General features: G+C 45.5%; 1 protein-coding gene across 1 annotated transcript in view; it reads left to right on the top strand.

Moving 5' to 3' along the window:
• The window catches only part of LOC311100942 (uncharacterized protein), a 127,752-nt gene that overhangs the window by 24,413 nt on the left and 85,549 nt on the right, over nucleotides 1-17,790 (top strand). The window contains exons 3-4 of the mRNA XM_084141918.1: nucleotides 6,040-7,742; nucleotides 12,849-12,918. Coding sequence (XP_083998044.1) covers nucleotides 6,040-7,742; nucleotides 12,849-12,918 — 1,773 coding nt within the window. The remainder of the gene's footprint in view (nucleotides 1-6,039; nucleotides 7,743-12,848; nucleotides 12,919-17,790) is intronic.

Below are 17,790 nucleotides of genomic sequence, written 5' to 3' on the forward strand. Positions count from 1 at the left end.
CTCTGTGTTGTGTTGTTGTGTTACCCTGTGTTGTGTTACTCTGTGTTGTGTTACTCTGTGTTGTGTTACTCTGTGTTGTGTTGTTGTGTTACTGTGTGTTGTGTTACCCTGTGTTGTGTTACCCTGTGTTGTGTTGCTCTGTGTTGTGTTGTTGTGTTACTCTGTGTTGTGTTACCCTGTGTTGTGTTACCCTGTGTTGTGTTGCTCTGTGTTGTGTTACCCTGTGTTGTGTTACCCTGTGTTGTGTTGCTCTGTGTTGTGTTGTTGTGTTACCCTGTGTTGTGTTACCCTGTGTTGTGTTGCTCTGTGTTGTGTTGTTGTGTTACCCTGTGTTGTGTTACCCTGTGTTGTGTTGCTCTGTGTTGTGTTGTTGTGTTACTCTGTGTTGTGTTACCCTGTGTTGTGTTGTGTTACCCTGTGTTGTGTTACTCTGTGTTGTGTTGTGTTACCCTGTGTTGTGTTACCCTGTGTTGTGTTGTTGTGTTACCCTGTGTTGTGTTACCCTGTGTTGTGTTGCTCTGTGTTGTGTTGTTGTGTTACCCTGTGTTGTGTTACCCTGTGTTGTGTTGTGTTACCCTGTGTTGTGTTGTGTTACCCTGTGTTGTGTTACCCTGTGTTGTGTTACTCTGTGTTGTGTTACCCTGTGTTGTGTTGTTGTGTTACCCTGTGTTGTGTTACTCTGTGTTGTGTTACCCTGTGTTGTGTTGTTGTGTTACCCTGTGTTGTGTTACCCTGTGTTGTGTTACCCTGTGTTGTGTTACCCTGTGTTGTGTTACTCTGTGTTGTGTTGTTGTGTTACCCTGTGTTGTGTTACTCTGTGTTGTGTTGCGTTACTCTGTGTTGTGTTACTCTGTGTTGTGTTGTGTTACTCTGTGTTGTGTTACCCTGTGTTGTGTTGTGTTACCCTGTGTTGTGTTGTGTTACTCTGTGTTGTGTTGTGTTACCCTGTGTTGTGTTGTGTTACCCTGTGTTGTGTTACTCTGTGTTGTGTTACTCTGTGTTGTGTTGTGTTACCCTGTGTTGTGTTACTCTGTGTTGTGTTACCCTGTGTTGTGTTGTGTTACCCTGTGTTGTGTTGTGTTACCCTGTGTTGTGTTACCCTGTGTTGTGTTACCCTGTGTTGTGTTACCCTGTGTTGTGTTACTCTGTGTTGTGTTGTGTTGTGTTACTCTGTGTTGTGTTACCCTGCGTTGTGTTGTGTTACCCAGTGTTGTGTTGTGTTACCCTGTGTTGTGTTACCCTGTGTTGTGTTGCTCTGTGTTGTGTTGTTGTGTTACCCTGTGTTGTGTTACCCTGTGTTGTGTTACCCTGTGTTGTGTTGCTCTGTGTTGTGTTGTGTTACTCTGTGTTGTGTTACCCTGTGTTGTGTTACTCTGTGTTGTGTTACTCTGTGTTGTGTTGTTTTATTCTGTGTTGTGTTACCCTGTGTTGTGTTGCTCTGTGTTGTTGTGTTACTCTGTGTTGTGTTACCCTGTGTTGTGTTACCCTGTGTTGTGTTGCTCTGTGTTGTGTTGTTGTGTTACCCTGTGTTGTGTTACCCTGTGTTGTGTTACCCTGTGTTGTGTTGTGTTACCCTGTGTTGTGTTACCCTGTGTTGTGTTACTCTGTGTTGTGTTACTCTGTGTTGTGTTGCTCTGTGTTGTGTTACTCTGTGTTGTGTTGTTGTGTTACCCTGTGTTGTGTTACTGTGTTGTGTTACTCTGTGTTGTGTTGTGTTGCTCTGTGTTGTGTTGTTGTGTTACCCTGTGTTGTGTTGTGTTACCCTGTGTTGTGTTACTCTGTGTTGTGTTACTCTGTGTTGTGTTACTCTGTGTTGTGTTACCCTCTGTTGTGTTACCCTGTGTTGTGTTACTCTGTGTTGTGTTGTTGTGTTACCCTGTGTTGTGTTACCCTGTGTTGTGTTACTCTGTGTTGTGTTGCTCTGTGTTGTGTTGTTGTGTTACCCTGTGTTGTGTTACTCTGTGTTGTGTTACCCTGTGTTGTGTTGCTTTGTGTTGTGTTGTTGTGTTACCCTGTGTTGTGTTACCCTGTGTTGTGTTACTCTGTGTTGTGTTGCTCTGTGTTGTGTTGTTGTGTTACCCTGTGTTGTGTTACCCTGTGTTGTGTTACCCTGTGTTGTGTTACCCTGTGTTGTGTTGTGTTACCCTGTGTTGTGTTACCCTGTGTTGTGTTACTCTGTGTTGTGTTGTTGTGTTACCCTGTGTTGTGTTGCTCTGTGTTGTGTTGTTGTGTTACTCTGTGTTTTGTTACCCTGTGTTGTGTTACCCTGTGTTGTGTTGCTCTGTGTTGTGTTGTTGTGTTACTCTGTGTTGTGTTACCCTGTGTTGTGTTACTCTGTGTTGTGTTACTCTGTGTTGTGTTACCCTGTGTTGTGTTGTGTTACTCTGTGTTGTGTTACCCTGTGTTGTGTTGTGTTACTCTGTGTTGTGTTACTCTGTGTTGTGTTACTCTGTGTTGTGTTGTGTTACTCTGTGTTGTGTTACTCTGTGTTGTGTTGTTGTGTTACCCTGTGTTGTGTTGTGTTACTCTGTGTTGTGTTGTGTTACCCTCTGTTGTGTTACCCTGTGTTGTGTTACCCTGTGTTGTGTTGTGTTACCCTGTGTTGTGTTACTCTGTGTTGTGTTGTTGTGTTACCCTGTGTTGTGTTGTGTTACTCTGTGTTGTGTTACCCTGTGTTGTGTTGTGTTACCCTGTGTTGAGTTACCATGTGTTGTGTTGCTCTGTGTTGTGTTGTTGTGTTACCCTGTGTTGTGTTACCCTGTGTTGTGTTGTGTCACTCTGTGTTGTGTTGTTGTGTTACCCTGTGTTGTGTTGCTCTGTGTTGTGTTGTTGTGTTACTCTGTGTTGTGTTGCTCTGTGTTGTGTTGTTGTGTTACTCTGTGTTGTGTTACCCTGTGTTGTGTTGTGTCACTCTGTGTTGTGTTGTTGTGTTACCCTGTGTTTTGTTACTCTGTGTTGTGTTACTCTGTGTTGTGTTGCTCTGTGTTGTGTTACTCTGTGTTGTGTTGTTGTGTTACTCTGTGTTGTGTTACTCTGTGTTGTGTTGTGTTACCCTGTGTTGTGTTGTGTTACCCTGTGTTGTGTTACCCTGTGTTGTGTTACCCTGTGTTGTGTTGTGTCACTCTGTGTTGTGTTGTGTTACCCTGTGTTGTGTTACTCTGTGTTGTGTTACTCTGTGTTGTGTTGTTGTGTTACTCTGTGTTGTGTTGCTCTGTGTTGTGTTGTTGTGTTACTCTGTGTTGTGTTACCCTGTGTTGTGTTGTGTCACTGTGTTGTGTTGTTGTGTTACCCTGTGTTGTGTTGTGTTACCCTGTGTTGTGTTACTCTGTGTTGTGTTACTCTGTGTTGTGTTGCTCTGTGTTGTGTTACTCTGTGTTGTGTTACTCTGTGTTGTGTTGTTGTGTTACCCTGTGTTGTGTTACTGTGTTGTGTTACTCTGTGTTGTGTTGCTCTGTGTTGTGTTGTTGTGTTACCCTGTGTTGTGTTGTGTTACCCTGTGTTGTGTTACTCTGTGTTGTGTTACTCTGTGTTGTGTTGCTCTGTGTTGTGTTACCCTGTGTTGTGTTACTCTGTGTTGTGTTACTCTGTGTTGTGTTGTTGTGTTACCCTGTGTTGTGTTACTGTGTTGTGTTACTCTGTGTTGTGTTGTGTTGCTCTCTGTTGTGTTGTTGTGTTACTCTGTGTTGTGTTACTGTGTTGTGTTACTCTGTGTTGTGTTGTGTTGCTCTGTGTTGTGTTGTTGTGTTACCCTGTGTTGTTACCCTGTGTTGTGTTGCTTTGTGTTGTGTTGTTGTGTTACCCTGTGTTGTGTTACTCTGTGTTGTGTTACCCTGTGTTGTGTTACTCTGTGTTGTGTTGTTGTGTTACCCTGTGTTGTGTTGTGTTACTCTGTGTTGTGTTGTGTTACCCTGTGTTGTGTTACCCTGTGTTGTGTTGTGTTACTCTGTGTTGTGTTGTTGTGTTACCCTGTGTTGTGTTACCCTGTGTTGTGTTACCCTGTTATGTGTACCCTGTGTTGTGTTGTGTTACCCTGTGTTGTGTTACCCTGTGTTGTGTTGCTCTGTGTTGTGTTGTTGTGTTACTCTGTGTTGTGTTACCCTGTGTTGTGTTACTCTGTGTTGTGTTACCCTGTGTTGTGTTGTGTTGTGTTACTCTGTGTTGTGTTACCCTGTGTTGTGTTGTGTTACCCTGTGTTGTGTTGTGTTACTCTGTGTTGTGTTGTGTTACCCTGTGTTGTGTTGTGTTGTGTTACTCTGTGTTGTGTTACCCTGTGTTGTGTTGTGTTACTCTGTGTTGTGTTACTCTGTGTTGTGTTACTCTGTGTTGTGTTGTTGTGTTACCCTGTGTTGTGTTGTGTTACTCTGTGTTGTGTTACCCTGTGTTGTGTTGTGTTACCCTGTGTTGTGTTGTGTTGTGTTACTCTGTGTTGTGTTGTGTTACCCTGTGTTGTGTTGTGTTACTCTGTGTTGTGTTGTGTTACTCTGTGTTGTGTTACCCTGTGTTGTGTTACCCTGTGTTGTGTTGTGTTACCCTGTGTTGTGTTGTGTTGTGTTACTCTGTGTTGTGTTGTGTTACTCTGTGTTGTGTTGTGTTACCCTGTGTTGTGTTACTCTGTATTGTGTTGTGTTACCCTGTGTTGTGTTACTCTGTGTTGTGTTGTGTTACCCTGTGTTGTGTTACCCTGTGTTGTGTTGTGTTACTCTGTGTTGTGTTGTGTTACTCTGTGTTGTGTTACTCTGTATTGTGTTGTGTTACCCTGTGTTGTGTTGTTTTACTCTGTGTTGTGTTGTGTTACCCTGTGTTGTGTTGTGTTACCCTGTGTTGTGTTACCCTGTGTTGTGTTGTGTTACCCTGTGTTGTGTTACTCTGTGTTGTGTTACCCTGTGTTGTGTTGTGTTACCCTGTGTTGTGTTACCCTGTGTTGTGTTATGTTACCCTGTGTTGTGTTACTCTGTGTTGTGTTGTGTTACCCTGTGTTGTGTTGTGTTACCCTGTGTTGTGTTACTCTGTGTTGTGTTACCCTGTGTTGTGTTGTGTTACCCTGTGTTGTGTTGTGTTGTGTTACTCTGTGTTGTGTTGTGTTACCCTGTGTTGTGTTGTGTTGTGTTACTCTGTGTTGTGTTGTGTTACTCTGTGTTGTGTTGTGTTACTCTGTGTTGTGTTACCCTGTGTTGTGTTACCCTGTGTTGTGTTGTGTTACCCTGTGTTGTGTTGTGTTGTGTTACTCTGTGTTGTGTTGTGTTACTCTGTGTTGTGTTGTGTTACCCTGTGTTGTGTTACTCTGTATTGTGTTGTGTTACCCTGTGTTGTGTTACTCTGTGTTGTGTTGTGTTACCCTGTGTTGTGTTACCCTGTGTTGTGTTGTGTTACTCTGTGTTGTGTTGTGTTACTCTGTGTTGTGTTACTCTGTATTGTGTTGTGTTACCCTGTGTTGTGTTGTTTTACTCTGTGTTGTGTTGTGTTACCCTGTGTTGTGTTGTGTTACCCTGTGTTGTGTTACCCTGTGTTGTGTTACCCTGTGTTGTGTTGTGTTACCCTGTGTTGTGTTACTCTGTGTTGTGTTGTGTTACCCTGTGTTGTGTTACCCTGTGTTGTGTTGTGTTACCCTGTGTTGTGTTACCCTGTGTTGTGTTGCTCTGTGTTGTGTTGTTGTGTTACCCTGTGTTGTGTTACCCTGTGTTGTGTTGCTCTGTGTTGTGTTGTTGTGTTACCCTGTGTTGTGTTACTCTGTGTTGTGTTGCTCTGTGTTGTGTTGTTGTGTTACTCTGTGTTGTGTTACCCTGTGTTGTGTTACTCTGTGTTGTGTTGTGTTGTGTTACTCTGTGTTGTGTTACTCTGTGTTGTGTTGTGTTGTGTTACTCTGTGTTGTGTTACTCTGTGTTGTGTTGTGTTACTCTGTGTTGTGTTACTCTGTGTTGTGTTACCCTGTGTTGTGTGATTCTGTGTGGTGTTGTGTTACTCTGTGTTGTGTGACTCTGTGTGGTGTTGTTGCCAACCTGCAGCCTAGTTTAATGGCTAATCTAATCTCCCTCTTGACAGGTGGCTTGGGCACACCTGCGTCATCAGCTGGCAGCTCCACCTGCAAGAGGCTCCAGCAACCCCGGAGGCCAGGGTACCTGAGGACAGAGTTACCCAGGCTACAGGGCACCCTGGCTGGGGAGGAGGGGAGGACAGCCTGGCTGACCTACGGAGCATCTGGATGTCATGGGATGAACAAGCAGAACGGTCACAGTGACGTCATAAAGATGAGCCTGAGACTGCCTGTACCACCTGGCTCATGTGTCTCAGTCAGCCAGCAGCTCTCTCCTCTGGAGACATACAGCTCAGAAGCATACAAACCATCCCTAAGTTATCAAAACAACCACTTAATTTCCTCCTCTCCCACTCCTCCTCTCCTCTTCTCCTCTCCTCCTCCTCTCTCACAGGAAGAAGGGTGTTGTGTCACTAAGTGTTCATCACCCAGCCCTCAGAGTGACTTCAGGTTGACCCCAGGGTCAATCCCCCTACAGCCCTGCCTCTTGAGCCCTAACCCCAGACCCAGGTCCCCTAACCCCAGGTCCCCTAACCCCAGGTCCCCTAACCCCAGACCCAGGTCCCCTAACCCCAGAACCAGGTCCTCTAACCCTAACTCCAGGACCTGTCCCTCTGGCTCCACTGGCTCCAGGTCCCCCCAGTCCCCCCAGCCTACCTGCCCCTCCAGGTCCCCCCAGTCCCCCCAGCCTACCTGCCCCTCCAGGTCCCCCCAGTCCTCCCAGCCTACCTGCCCCTCCAGGTCCCCCCAGTCCTCCCAGCCTACCTGCCCCTCCAGGTCCCCCCAGTCCCCCCAGCCTACCTGGCCCTCCAGGTCCCCCCAGTCCCCCCAGCCTACCTGCCCCTCCAGGTCCCCCCAGTCCTCCCAGCCTACCTGCCCCTCCAGGTCCCCTCCTTCAGGGGACACTCCCTTCAGCTCCTCTTTCAGCTTTATCCAACAGTCACTGAGCCTATACTCCCTGGGCTCCAGTCACAGCACAGATACAGACCCTGGCCTAAACCCAGACCCACAACCACTGAACAGCCCCACTGGCCTAAACCCAAATCCACTGGATCAGTCCTCAGCTAGGTCGTTAAGAACTGGATCCGTCCCATCCCACTCAGAACCACTGGAGAGGTCTGGGTCTGTCCCACCCTGCCAATCAAGACCTGTATCAGCCTCCCTTGACCAATTACCATCCAGGACATCTGGCTCCAGCTCCAACCAATCAGGACTAGGAGTTTTGGGTCTCTCTTTGGGGCTTTCTGTTTCAAAACTGTCAACTCCGAGTCGTGTCCAATCAGAGCCAGGCTCTGTCCCTCTCAGCCAATCAGACAGAGGACGGGACCGGCTCTCACCTTGGGTGTGGCAGGACCGGCACTGGGAGGCCCGGGAGGGGGCGGGACCAAGTCTGGGGGCGGAGTTACCCTCCTCTGTGACCTCTGACCTGGCGGAGTTGGAGCCTGACTGTGACTCCTCCTCTCTGGACACAGAAGCCGTCTCCTCCTCCCTGTCAGTAGGGGAGGACTCTGACGCTGCCTCTGCCTCCTCCCTCACCTCAGGGTACGAGAGTGCCACGCCCACTACTGCCACTCCCGGCCCCGCCCATAACTGCACTCCCGGCCCCGCCCATGACTGCACTCCAGACCAGGACCGTGGCTGGGACCAGGTGGTGAAGAAGTACGAGGGCGTCCTGCAAGACTGCCTGCATAACAACCGTACTAATACTAAGGTATGTCTTTCACCATAGAACCGTACTAATACTAAGGTATGTCTTTCACCATGGAACCGTACTAATACTAAGGTATGTCTTTCACCATAGAACCGTACTAACCCTAAGGTATGTCTTTCACCATAGAACCGTACTAATACTAAGGTATGTCTTGCACCATAGAACCGTACTAATACTAAGGTATGTCTTTCACCATAGAACCGTACTAATACTAAGGTATGTCTTTCACCATAGAACCGTACTAATACTAAGGTATGTCTTTCACCATAGAACCGTACTAACCCTAAGGTATGTCTTTCACCATAGAACCGTACTAATACTAAGGTATGTCTTTCACCATAGAACCGTACTAACCCTAAGGTATGTCTTTCACCATAGAACCGTACTAACCCTAAGGTATGTCTTTCACCATAGAACCGTACTAATACTAAGGTATGTCTTTCACCATAGAACCGTACTAACCCTAAGGTATGTCTTGCACCATAGAACCGTACTAATACTAAGGTATGTCTTTCACCATAGAACCGTACTAATACTAAGGTATGTCTTTCACCATAGAACCGTACTAATACTAAGGTATGTCTTGCACCATAGAACCGTACTAATACTAAGGTATGTCTTTCACCATAGAACCGTACTAATACTAAGGTATGTCTTTCACCATAGAACCGTACTAATACTAAGGTATGTCTTTCACCATAGAACCGTACTAACCCTAAGGTATGTCTTTCACCATAGAACCGTACTAATACTAAGGTATGTCTTTCACCATAGAACCGTACTAACCCTAAGGTATGTCTTTCACCATAGAACCGTACTAACCCTAAGGTATGTCTTTCACCATAGAACCGTACTAATACTAAGGTATGTCTTTCACCATAGAACCGTACTAACCCTAAGGTATGTCTTGCACCATAGAACCGTACTAATACTAAGGTATGTCTTTCACCATAGAACCGTACTAATACTAAGGTATGTCTTTCACCATAGAACCGTACTAATACTAAGGTATGTCTTGCACCATAGAACCGTACTAATACTAAGGTATGTCTTTCACCATAGAACCGTACTAACCCTAAGGTATGTCTTTCACCATAGAACCGTACTAATACTAAGGTATGTCTTGCACCATAGAACCGTACTAATACTAAGGTATGTCTTTCACCATAGAACCGTACTAATACTAAGGTATGTCTTTCACCATAGAACCGTACTAACCCTAAGGTATGTCTTTCACCATAGAACCGTACTAATACTAAGGTATGTCTTTCACCATAGAACCGTACTAACCCTAAGGTATGTCTTGCACCATAGAACCGTACTAATACTAAGGTATGTCTTTCACCATAGAACCGTACTAATACTAAGGTATGTCTTTCACCATAGAACCGTACTAATACTAAGGTATGTCTTGCACCATAGAACCGTACTAATACTAAGGTATGTCTTTCACCATAGAACCGTACTAACCCTAAGGTATGTCTTTCACCATAGAACCGTACTAATACTAAGGTATGTCTTGCACCATAGAACCGTACTAATACTAAGGTATGTCTTGCACCATAGAACCGTACTAATACTAAGGTATGTCTTTCACCATAGAACCGTACTAATACTAAGGTATGTCTTTCACCATAGAACCGTACTAACCCTAAGGTATGTCTTTCACCATAGAACCGTACTAATACTAAGGTATGTCTTTCACCATAGAACCGTACTAACCCTAAGGTATGTCTTTCACCATAGAACCGTACTAATACTAAGGTATGTCTTGCACCATAGAACCGTACTAATACTAAGGTATGTCTTGCACCATAGAACCGTACTAATACTAAGGTATGTCTTGCACCATAGAACCGTACTAATACTAAGGTATGTCTTTCACCATAGAACCGTACTAATACTAAGGTATGTCTTTCACCATAGAACCGTACTAATACTAAGGTATGTCTTTCACCATAGAACCGTACTAATACTAAGGTATGTCTTTCACCATAGAACCGTACTAATACTAAGGTATGTCTTTCACCATAGAACCGTACTAACCCTAAGGTATGTCTTTCACCATAGAACCGTACTAACCCTAAGGTATGTCTTTCACCATAGAACCGTACTAATACTAAGGTATGTCTTGCACCATAGAACCGTACTAATACTAAGGTATGTCTTGCACCATAGAACCGTACTAATACTAAGGTATGTCTTTCACCATAGAACCGTACTAACCCTAAGGTATGTCTTTCACCATAGAACCGTACTAATACTAAGGTATGTCTTTCACCATAGAACCGTACTAATACTAAGGTATGTCTTTCACCATAGAACCGTACTAATACTAAGGTATGTCTTTCACCATAGAACCGTACTAATACTAAGGTATGTCTTTCACCATAGAACCGTACTAATACTAAGGTATGTCTTGCACCATAGAACCGTACTAACCCTAAGGTATGTCTTTCACCATAGAACCGTACTAATACTAAGATATGTCTTTCACCATAGAACCGTACTAACCCTAAGGTATGTCTTTCACCATAGAACCGTACTAACCCTAAGATATGTCTTTCACCATAGAACCGTACTAATACTAAGGTATGTCTTTCACCATAGAACCGTACTAATACTAAGGTATGTCTTTCACCATAGAACCGTACTAACCCTAAGGTATGTCTTTCACCATAGAACCGTACTAATACTAAGGTATGTCTTGCACCATAGAACCGTACTAATACTAAGGTATGTCTTGCACCATAGAACCGTACTAATACTAAGGTATGTCTTTCACCATAGAACCGTACTAATACTAAGGTATGTCTTTCACCATAGAACCGTACTAATACTAAGGTATGTCTTTCACCATAGAACCGTACTAATACTAAGGTATGTCTTTCACCATAGAACCGTACTAATACTAAGGTATGTCTTTCACCATAGAACCGTACTAATACTAAGGTATGTCTTTCACCATAGAACCGTACTAACCCTAAGGTATGTCTTTCACCATAGAACCGTACTAATACTAAGGTATGTCTTTCACCATAGAACCGTACTAATACTAAGGTATGTCTTGCACCATAGAACCGTACTAATACTAAGGTATGTCTTTCACCATAGAACCGTACTAATACTAAGGTATGTCTTTCACCATAGAACCGTACTAATACTAAGGTATGTCTTTCACCATAGAACCGTACTAACCCTAAGGTATGTCTTTCACCATAGAACCGTACTAATACTAAGGTATGTCTTTCACCATAGAACCGTACTAATACTAAGGTATGTCTTTCACCATAGAACCGTACTAATACTAAGGTATGTCTTTCACCATAGAACCGTACTAATACTAAGGTATGTCTTTCACCATAGAACCGTACTAATACTAAGGTATGTCTTTCACCATAGAACCGTACTAATACTAAGGTATGTCTTGCACCATGGACTTGTTTTATACATACAGTGCCTTGCAAAAGTATTCATCCCCCTTGGCGTTTTTCCTATTTTGTTGCATTACAACCTGTAATTTAAATGGATTTTTATTTGGGTTTCATGTAATGGACATACACAAAATAGTCAAAATTGGTGAAGTGAAATGAAAAAAATTACTTGCTTCAAAAAATTCTAAAAAATAAATAACGGAAAAGTGGTGCGTGCATTTGTATTCACCCCCTTTGCTATGAAGACCCTAAATAAGATCTGGTGCAACCAATTACCTTCAGAAGTCACATAATTAGTTAAATAAAGTCCACCTGTGTGTATTCTAAGTGTCACATGATCTGTCACATGATCTGAGTGTATATATACACCTGTTCTGAAAGGCCCCAGAGTCTGCAACACCACTAAGCAAGGGGCACCACCAAGCAAGCGGCACCATGAAGACCAAGGAGCTCTCCAAACAGGTCAGGGACAAAGTTGTGGAGAAGTACAGATTAGGGTTGGGTTATAAAAAAATATCCGAAACATCCCACGGAGCAACATTAAATCCATTTTTAAAAAATGGAAAGAATATGGCACCACAACAAACCTGCCAAGAGAGGGCCTCCCACAAAAACTCATGGACCAGGCAAGGAGGGCATTAATCAGAGAGGCAACAAAGAGACCAAAGATAACCCTGAAGGAGCTGCAAAGCTCCACAGCGGACATTGGAGTATCTGTCCATAGGACCACTTTAAGCCGTACACTCCACAGAGCTGGGCTTTACGGAAGAGTGGCCAGAAAAAAGCCATTGCTTCAAGAAAAAAATAAGCAAACACGTTTGGTGTTCGCCAAAAGCCATGTGGGAGACTCCCCAAACATGGAAGAAGGTACTCTGGTCAGATTAGACAAAAATTGAGCTTTTTGGCCATCAAGGAAAACACTATGTCTGGCGCAAACCCAACACCTCTCATCACCCCGAGAATACCATCCCTACAGTGAAGCATGGTGGTGGCAGCATCATGCTGTGGGGATGTTTTTCATTGGCAGGGACTGGGAAACTGGTCAGAATTGAAGGAATGATGGATGGCGCTAAATACAGGGAAATTCTTGAGGGAAACCTGTTTCAGTCTTCCAGAGATTTGAGACTGGGACGGAGGTTCACCTTCCAGCAGGACAATGACCCTAAGCATACTGCTAAAGCAACACTCAAGTGGTTTAAGGGGAAACATTGAAATGTCTTGGAATGGCCTAGTCAAAGCCCAGACCTCAATCCAATTGAGAATCTGTGGTATGACTTAAAGATTGCTGTACACCAGCGGAACACATCCAACTTGAAGGAGCTGGAGCAGTTTTGCCTTGAAGAATGGGCAAAAATCCCAGTGGCTAGATGTGCCAAGCTTATAGAGACATACCCCAAGAGACTTGCAGCTGTGATTGCTGCAAAAGGTGGCTCTACAAAGTATTGACTTCCATTTTAATTCCAGGTTGTAAGGCAACAAAATAGGAAAAATGCCAAGGGGGATGAATACTTTTGCAAGCCACAGTATGGGGTCATTTAGAAGAGCTACATTTTGCTATAATAGTTAAATTCTGTACTCGGTAATGTAAAGCAAACCTGGTATTAGTCTTCACATATTTCTGTCTGTGGCAGATGTTTCACAGTGACTACTGATCTCTCTGTTCCTGTCTCAGATTCAGTCCATGATGCTGAAGCTACAGAGACTACAGCAGAAGGCTATCCTGGAGGATGAGTATGACTCAGGTGAGAGAAGATTGAAATAAAGACTTTGTGTGACACTAAGACATTTGTTCATGTTGTGTAGTCTCAGGGCCGGCCTTAGGGGGCCTGGCCCGCCCTACCGTACCTCCTTGCCCGTCCAAATAAAATATAAAAATATTGATCATTTTTGGGACCGAGACGCACGCCGACAGAAAGACACATCAATCTCAAATAAAGCATTAGAGCGAAACAGCTCCCCTCTGTCTCAGTATGTGTTGACCATCTGATTCTATCTGGACCAAAAGAGTGTGGCATGTCATATGATTTCTGTCCAGAAAGCATCAGGTACATGGGCTGCATGTAGTAAGACAAAAGGGTGCTGTTTCGCTCACTCTGATGCTTTCTCCGGTGAGGGAGGTTCAGCAGAGAGGAAGAGGAGAAGCGAGAGGGCTGTCCAGAATAAGCCCAATGTGTTTCTATGGGCTTAATATGCAGATGTCTCCTGCCTTCCTGGTGGATCGTGCGTAGGCCTGTGCCTGTTAGCGTGCGTCTAGCTAGCTGGGTTGTGGCTGTCAGTGAAAAGCATCTCAAATATGTGTGAAGATAATGTGTCTTGAGTATAATTTTCAATGTTGCAACAAGAAGAAGGGGAGAGGGGTGTGGTAAAGATATGGCGTGTCTCTTTCCAAAATGCGCTCAGCTGTCTCCCGCCAATTCTTGCCCAAGAATAGGGGTGGTTGTTTGTCTCAGATGCTTTTTGTGGTCGACTCCTTAGAAAGAAAGCCTAGAAACAGTTTGTCTACTCAGTCTCCCTAAATTAACTAACCATGTATTCTTATCATGGCTCCTTGATGATCAGAACTTTAAAAGTGTATTGGTCTCGTACACCACCTTCCGGAGACATTTGAAACCCCACCTCTTTAAGGAACACCTGGGATAGGATAAAGTAATCCTTCTACCCCCCCGCCCCCCCCCTTACCCCACCCCCCCATTTAAAAAAAAAAATAATAATAATAATAATTGTAAAGTGGTTTTCCCACTGGCTATAAGGTGAATGTGGATAAGAGCGTCTGCTAAATGACGTAAATGTAATGTAATGTAAATGTACACAGATTTGCAGACGTTATTGCAGGTGCAGCAAAATGCTTGTGTTTGTAGCTCCAACAGTGCAGTAATAACTAGCAATAATAAATCAACACACAATCCATAAAAATAAAGACATTAAGAAATATCAGAACAAGTAATGTCAGAGACCGGAATATAAATAGAATTGTGTGTAAAGACAGTACGATTAAAACACCTGGTTTTCTGAACAATCTTTCAAATTATTAGGAAACACCATAATAGGAGTTCCAGGAGTGCACCAGCCTCCCTCTTTAGTGAAGTGAGTTTGGAACAACTGAAAGTATGCATGTTAGAAGTAGTTTTCACATAGAAACTTTATAAACTCAAAATCAAATAGGCTTCAGAAAGAAAGAAGGAAAGAGAGGTCAAATGTTATTGGTCGCGTACACCCTTTATAGCCTACAGGCCAAGCCTGCCCAGGGGCGCAACATCAGCTGACGATCCTGCCAGCTCCGCCCACTGGCCTCCTGCAACAAGCAGACTACCAAACAGGAGATCCCAGCAGACCGAGTGGGAGGGACATCACAGTGTGTATATACACTACCAGTCAAAGGTTTGGACACACCTACTCATTCCAGGGTTTTTCTTTATTATTACTATTTTCTACTTTGTAGAATAATAGTGAAGACATCAAAACTATGAAATCATTTACATTTACGTCATTTAGCAGACGCTCTTATCCAGAGCGACTTACAAATTGGTGCATTCACCTTATAGCCAGTGGGATAACCACTTTACAATATGTTTTCCTTTTTCTTTTTTTCTTTCTTTGGGGTGGGGTAAGGGGGGGTAGAAGGATTACTTTATCCTATCCCAGGTATTCCTTAAAGAGGTGGGGTTTCAAGTGTCTCCGGAAGGTGGTGAGTGACTCCGCTGTCCTGACTTCGTGAGGGAGCTTGTTCCACCATTGGGGTGCCAGAGCAGCGAACAGTTTTGACTGGGCTGAGCGGGAACTGTGCTTCCGCAGAGGTAGGGGTCCAGCAGGCCAGAGGTGGATGAACGCAATGCCCTCGTTTGGGTGTAGGGACTGATCAGAGCCTGAAGGTACGGAGTTGCCGTTCCCCTCACAGCTCCGTAGGCAAGCACCATGGTCTTGTAGCAAATGCGAGCTTCAACTGGAAGCCAGTGGAGTGTGCGGAGGAGCGGGGTGACGTGAGAGAACTTGGGAAGGTTGAACACCAGACGGGCTGCGGCATTCTGGATGAGTTGTAGGGGTTTAATGGCACAGGCAGGGAGCCCAGCCAACAGCGAGTTGCAGTAATCCAGACGGGAGATGACAAGTGCCTGGATTAGGACCTGTGCCGCTTCCTGTGTAAGGCAGGGTCGTACTCTCCGAATGTTGTAGAGCATGAACCTACAGGATCGGGTCACCGCCTTGATGTTAGCGGAGAACGACAGGGTGTTGTCCAGGGTCACGCCAAGGCTCTTCGCACTCTGGGAGGAGGACACAACAGAGTTGTAAACTGTGATGGCAACAGTTTGTGCGATTATTCGCAAATGGAAGAAACACAAAATAACTGTCAATCTCCCTCGGCCTGGTGCTCCATGCATGTCTCAACTCGTGGAGTTGCAATGATCATGAGAACGGTGAGGAATCAGCCCAGAACTACACGGGAGGATCTTGTCAAGGCAGCTGGGACCATAGTCACCAAGAAAACAATTGGTAACACACTACGCCGTGAAGGACTGAAATCCTGCAGCGCCTGCAAGGTCCCCCTGCTCAAGAAAGCACATATACAGGGCCGTCTGAAGTTTGCCAATGAACATCTGAATGATTCAGAGGAGAACTGGGTGAAAGTGTTGTGGTCAGATGAGACCAAAATCGAGCTCTTTGGCGTAAACTCAACTCGCCGTGTTTGGAGGAGGAGGAATGCTGCCAGTAGTAGAGGAGAGGCCAGTAGTAGAGGAGAGGCCAGTAGTAGAGGAGAGGCCAGTAGTAGTAGAGGAGAGGCCAGTAGTAGAGGAGAGGCCAGTAGTAGAGGAGAGGCCAGTAGTAGAGGAGAGGCCAGTAGTAGAGGAGAGGCCAGTAGTAGAGGAGAGGCCAGTAGTAGAGGAGAGGCCAGTAGTAGTAGAGGAGAGGCCAGTAGTAGTAGAGGAGAGGCCAGTAGTAGTAGTGGAGAGGCCAGTAGTAGTAGAGGAGAGGCCAGTAGTAGTAGAGGAGAGGCCAGTAGTAGAGGAGAGGCCAGTAGTAGTAGAGGAGAGGCCAGTAGTAGTAGTGGAGAGGCCAGTAGTAGTAGTAGTGGAGAGGCCAGTAGTAGTAGTGGAGAGGCCAGTAGTAGTAGTGGAGAGGCCAGTAGTAGTAGTGGAGAGGCCAGTAGTAGAGGAGAGGCCAGTAGTAGAGGAGAGGCCAGTAGTAGAGGAGAGGCCAGTAGTAGAGGAGAGGCCAGTAGTAGTAGAGGAGAGGCCAGTAGTAGAGGAGAGGCCAGTAGTAGTAGTGTAGAGGCCAGTAGTAGTAGAGGAGAGGCCAGTAGTAGTAGAGGAGAGGCCAGTAGTAGTAGAGGAGAGGCCAGTAGTAGTAGAGGAGAGGCCAGTAGTAGTAGAGGAGAGGCCAGTAGTAGTAGAGGAGAGGCCAGTAGTAGTAGAGGAGAGGCCAGTAGTTTTAGAGGAGAGGCCATTAGTAGTAGAGGAGAGGCCAGTAGTAGTAGTGGAGAGGCCAGTAGTAGTAGTGGAGAGGCCAGTAGTAGAAGAAAGGCCAGTAGTAGAGGAGAGGCCAGTAGTAGTAGAGGAGAGGCCAGTAGTAGTAGTGGAGAGGCCAGTAGTAGTAGAGGAGAGGCCAGTAGTAGTAGAGGAGAGGCCAGTAGTAGTAGTGGAGAGGCCAGTAGTAGTAGAGGAGAGGCCAGTAGTAGAAGAAAGGCCAGTAGTAGTAGAGGAGAGGCCAGTAGTAGTAGAGGAGAGGCCAGTAGTAGTAGTGGAGAGGCCAGTAGTAGTAGAGGAGAGGCCAGTAGTAGAAGAAAGGCCAGTAGTAGAGGAGAGGCCAGTAGTAGTAGAGGAGAGGCCAGTAGTAGTAGTGGAGAGGCCAGTAGTAGTAGAGGAGAGGCCAGTAGTAGTAGTGGAGAGGCCAGTAGTAGTAGAGGAGAGGCCAGTAGTAGTAGTGGAGAGGCCAGTAGTAGTAGAGAGGCCAGTGGTAGAGGAGAGGCCAGTAGTAGTAGAGGAGAGGCCAGTAGTAGTAGAGGAGAGGCCAGTAGTAGAGGAGAGGCCAGTGGTAGAGGAGAGGCCAGTAGTAGTAGAGGAGAGGCCAGTAGTAGTAGAGGAGAGGCCAGTAGTAGTAGAGGAGAGGCCAGTAGTAGTAGAGGAGAGGCCAGTAGTAGTGGAGAGGCCAGTGGTAGAGGAGAGGCCAGTAGTAGTAGAGGAGAGGCCAGTAGTAGTAGAGGAGAGGCCAGTAGTAGTGGAGAGGCCAGTAGTAGAGGAGAGGCCAGTAGTAGAGGAGAGGCCAGTAGTAGTAGTGGAGAGGCCAGTAGTAGTAGTGGAGAGGCCAGTAGTAGAGGAGAGGCCAGTAGTAGAGGAGAGGCCAGTAGTAGTAGAGGAGAGGCCAGTAGTAGTAGAGGAGAGACCATGTAGTAGTAGAGGAGAGGCCAGTAGTAGTGTAGAGGCCAGTAGTAGTGTAGAGGCCAGTAGTAGAGGAGAGGCCAGTAGTAGTAGAGGAGAGGCCAGTAGTAGAGGAGAGGCCAGTAGTAGAGGAGAGGCCAGTAGTAGTGGAGAGGCCAGTAGTAGAGGAGAGGCCAGTAGTAGTGGAGAGGCCAGTAGTAGTGGAGAGGCCAGTGGTAGAGGAGAGGCCAGTGGTAGAGGAGA

This window comes from Coregonus lavaretus (assembly GCF_964263955.1).
Source record: "Coregonus lavaretus genome assembly, chromosome: 25".
NCBI lineage: Eukaryota > Metazoa > Chordata > Actinopteri > Salmoniformes > Salmonidae > Coregonus > Coregonus lavaretus.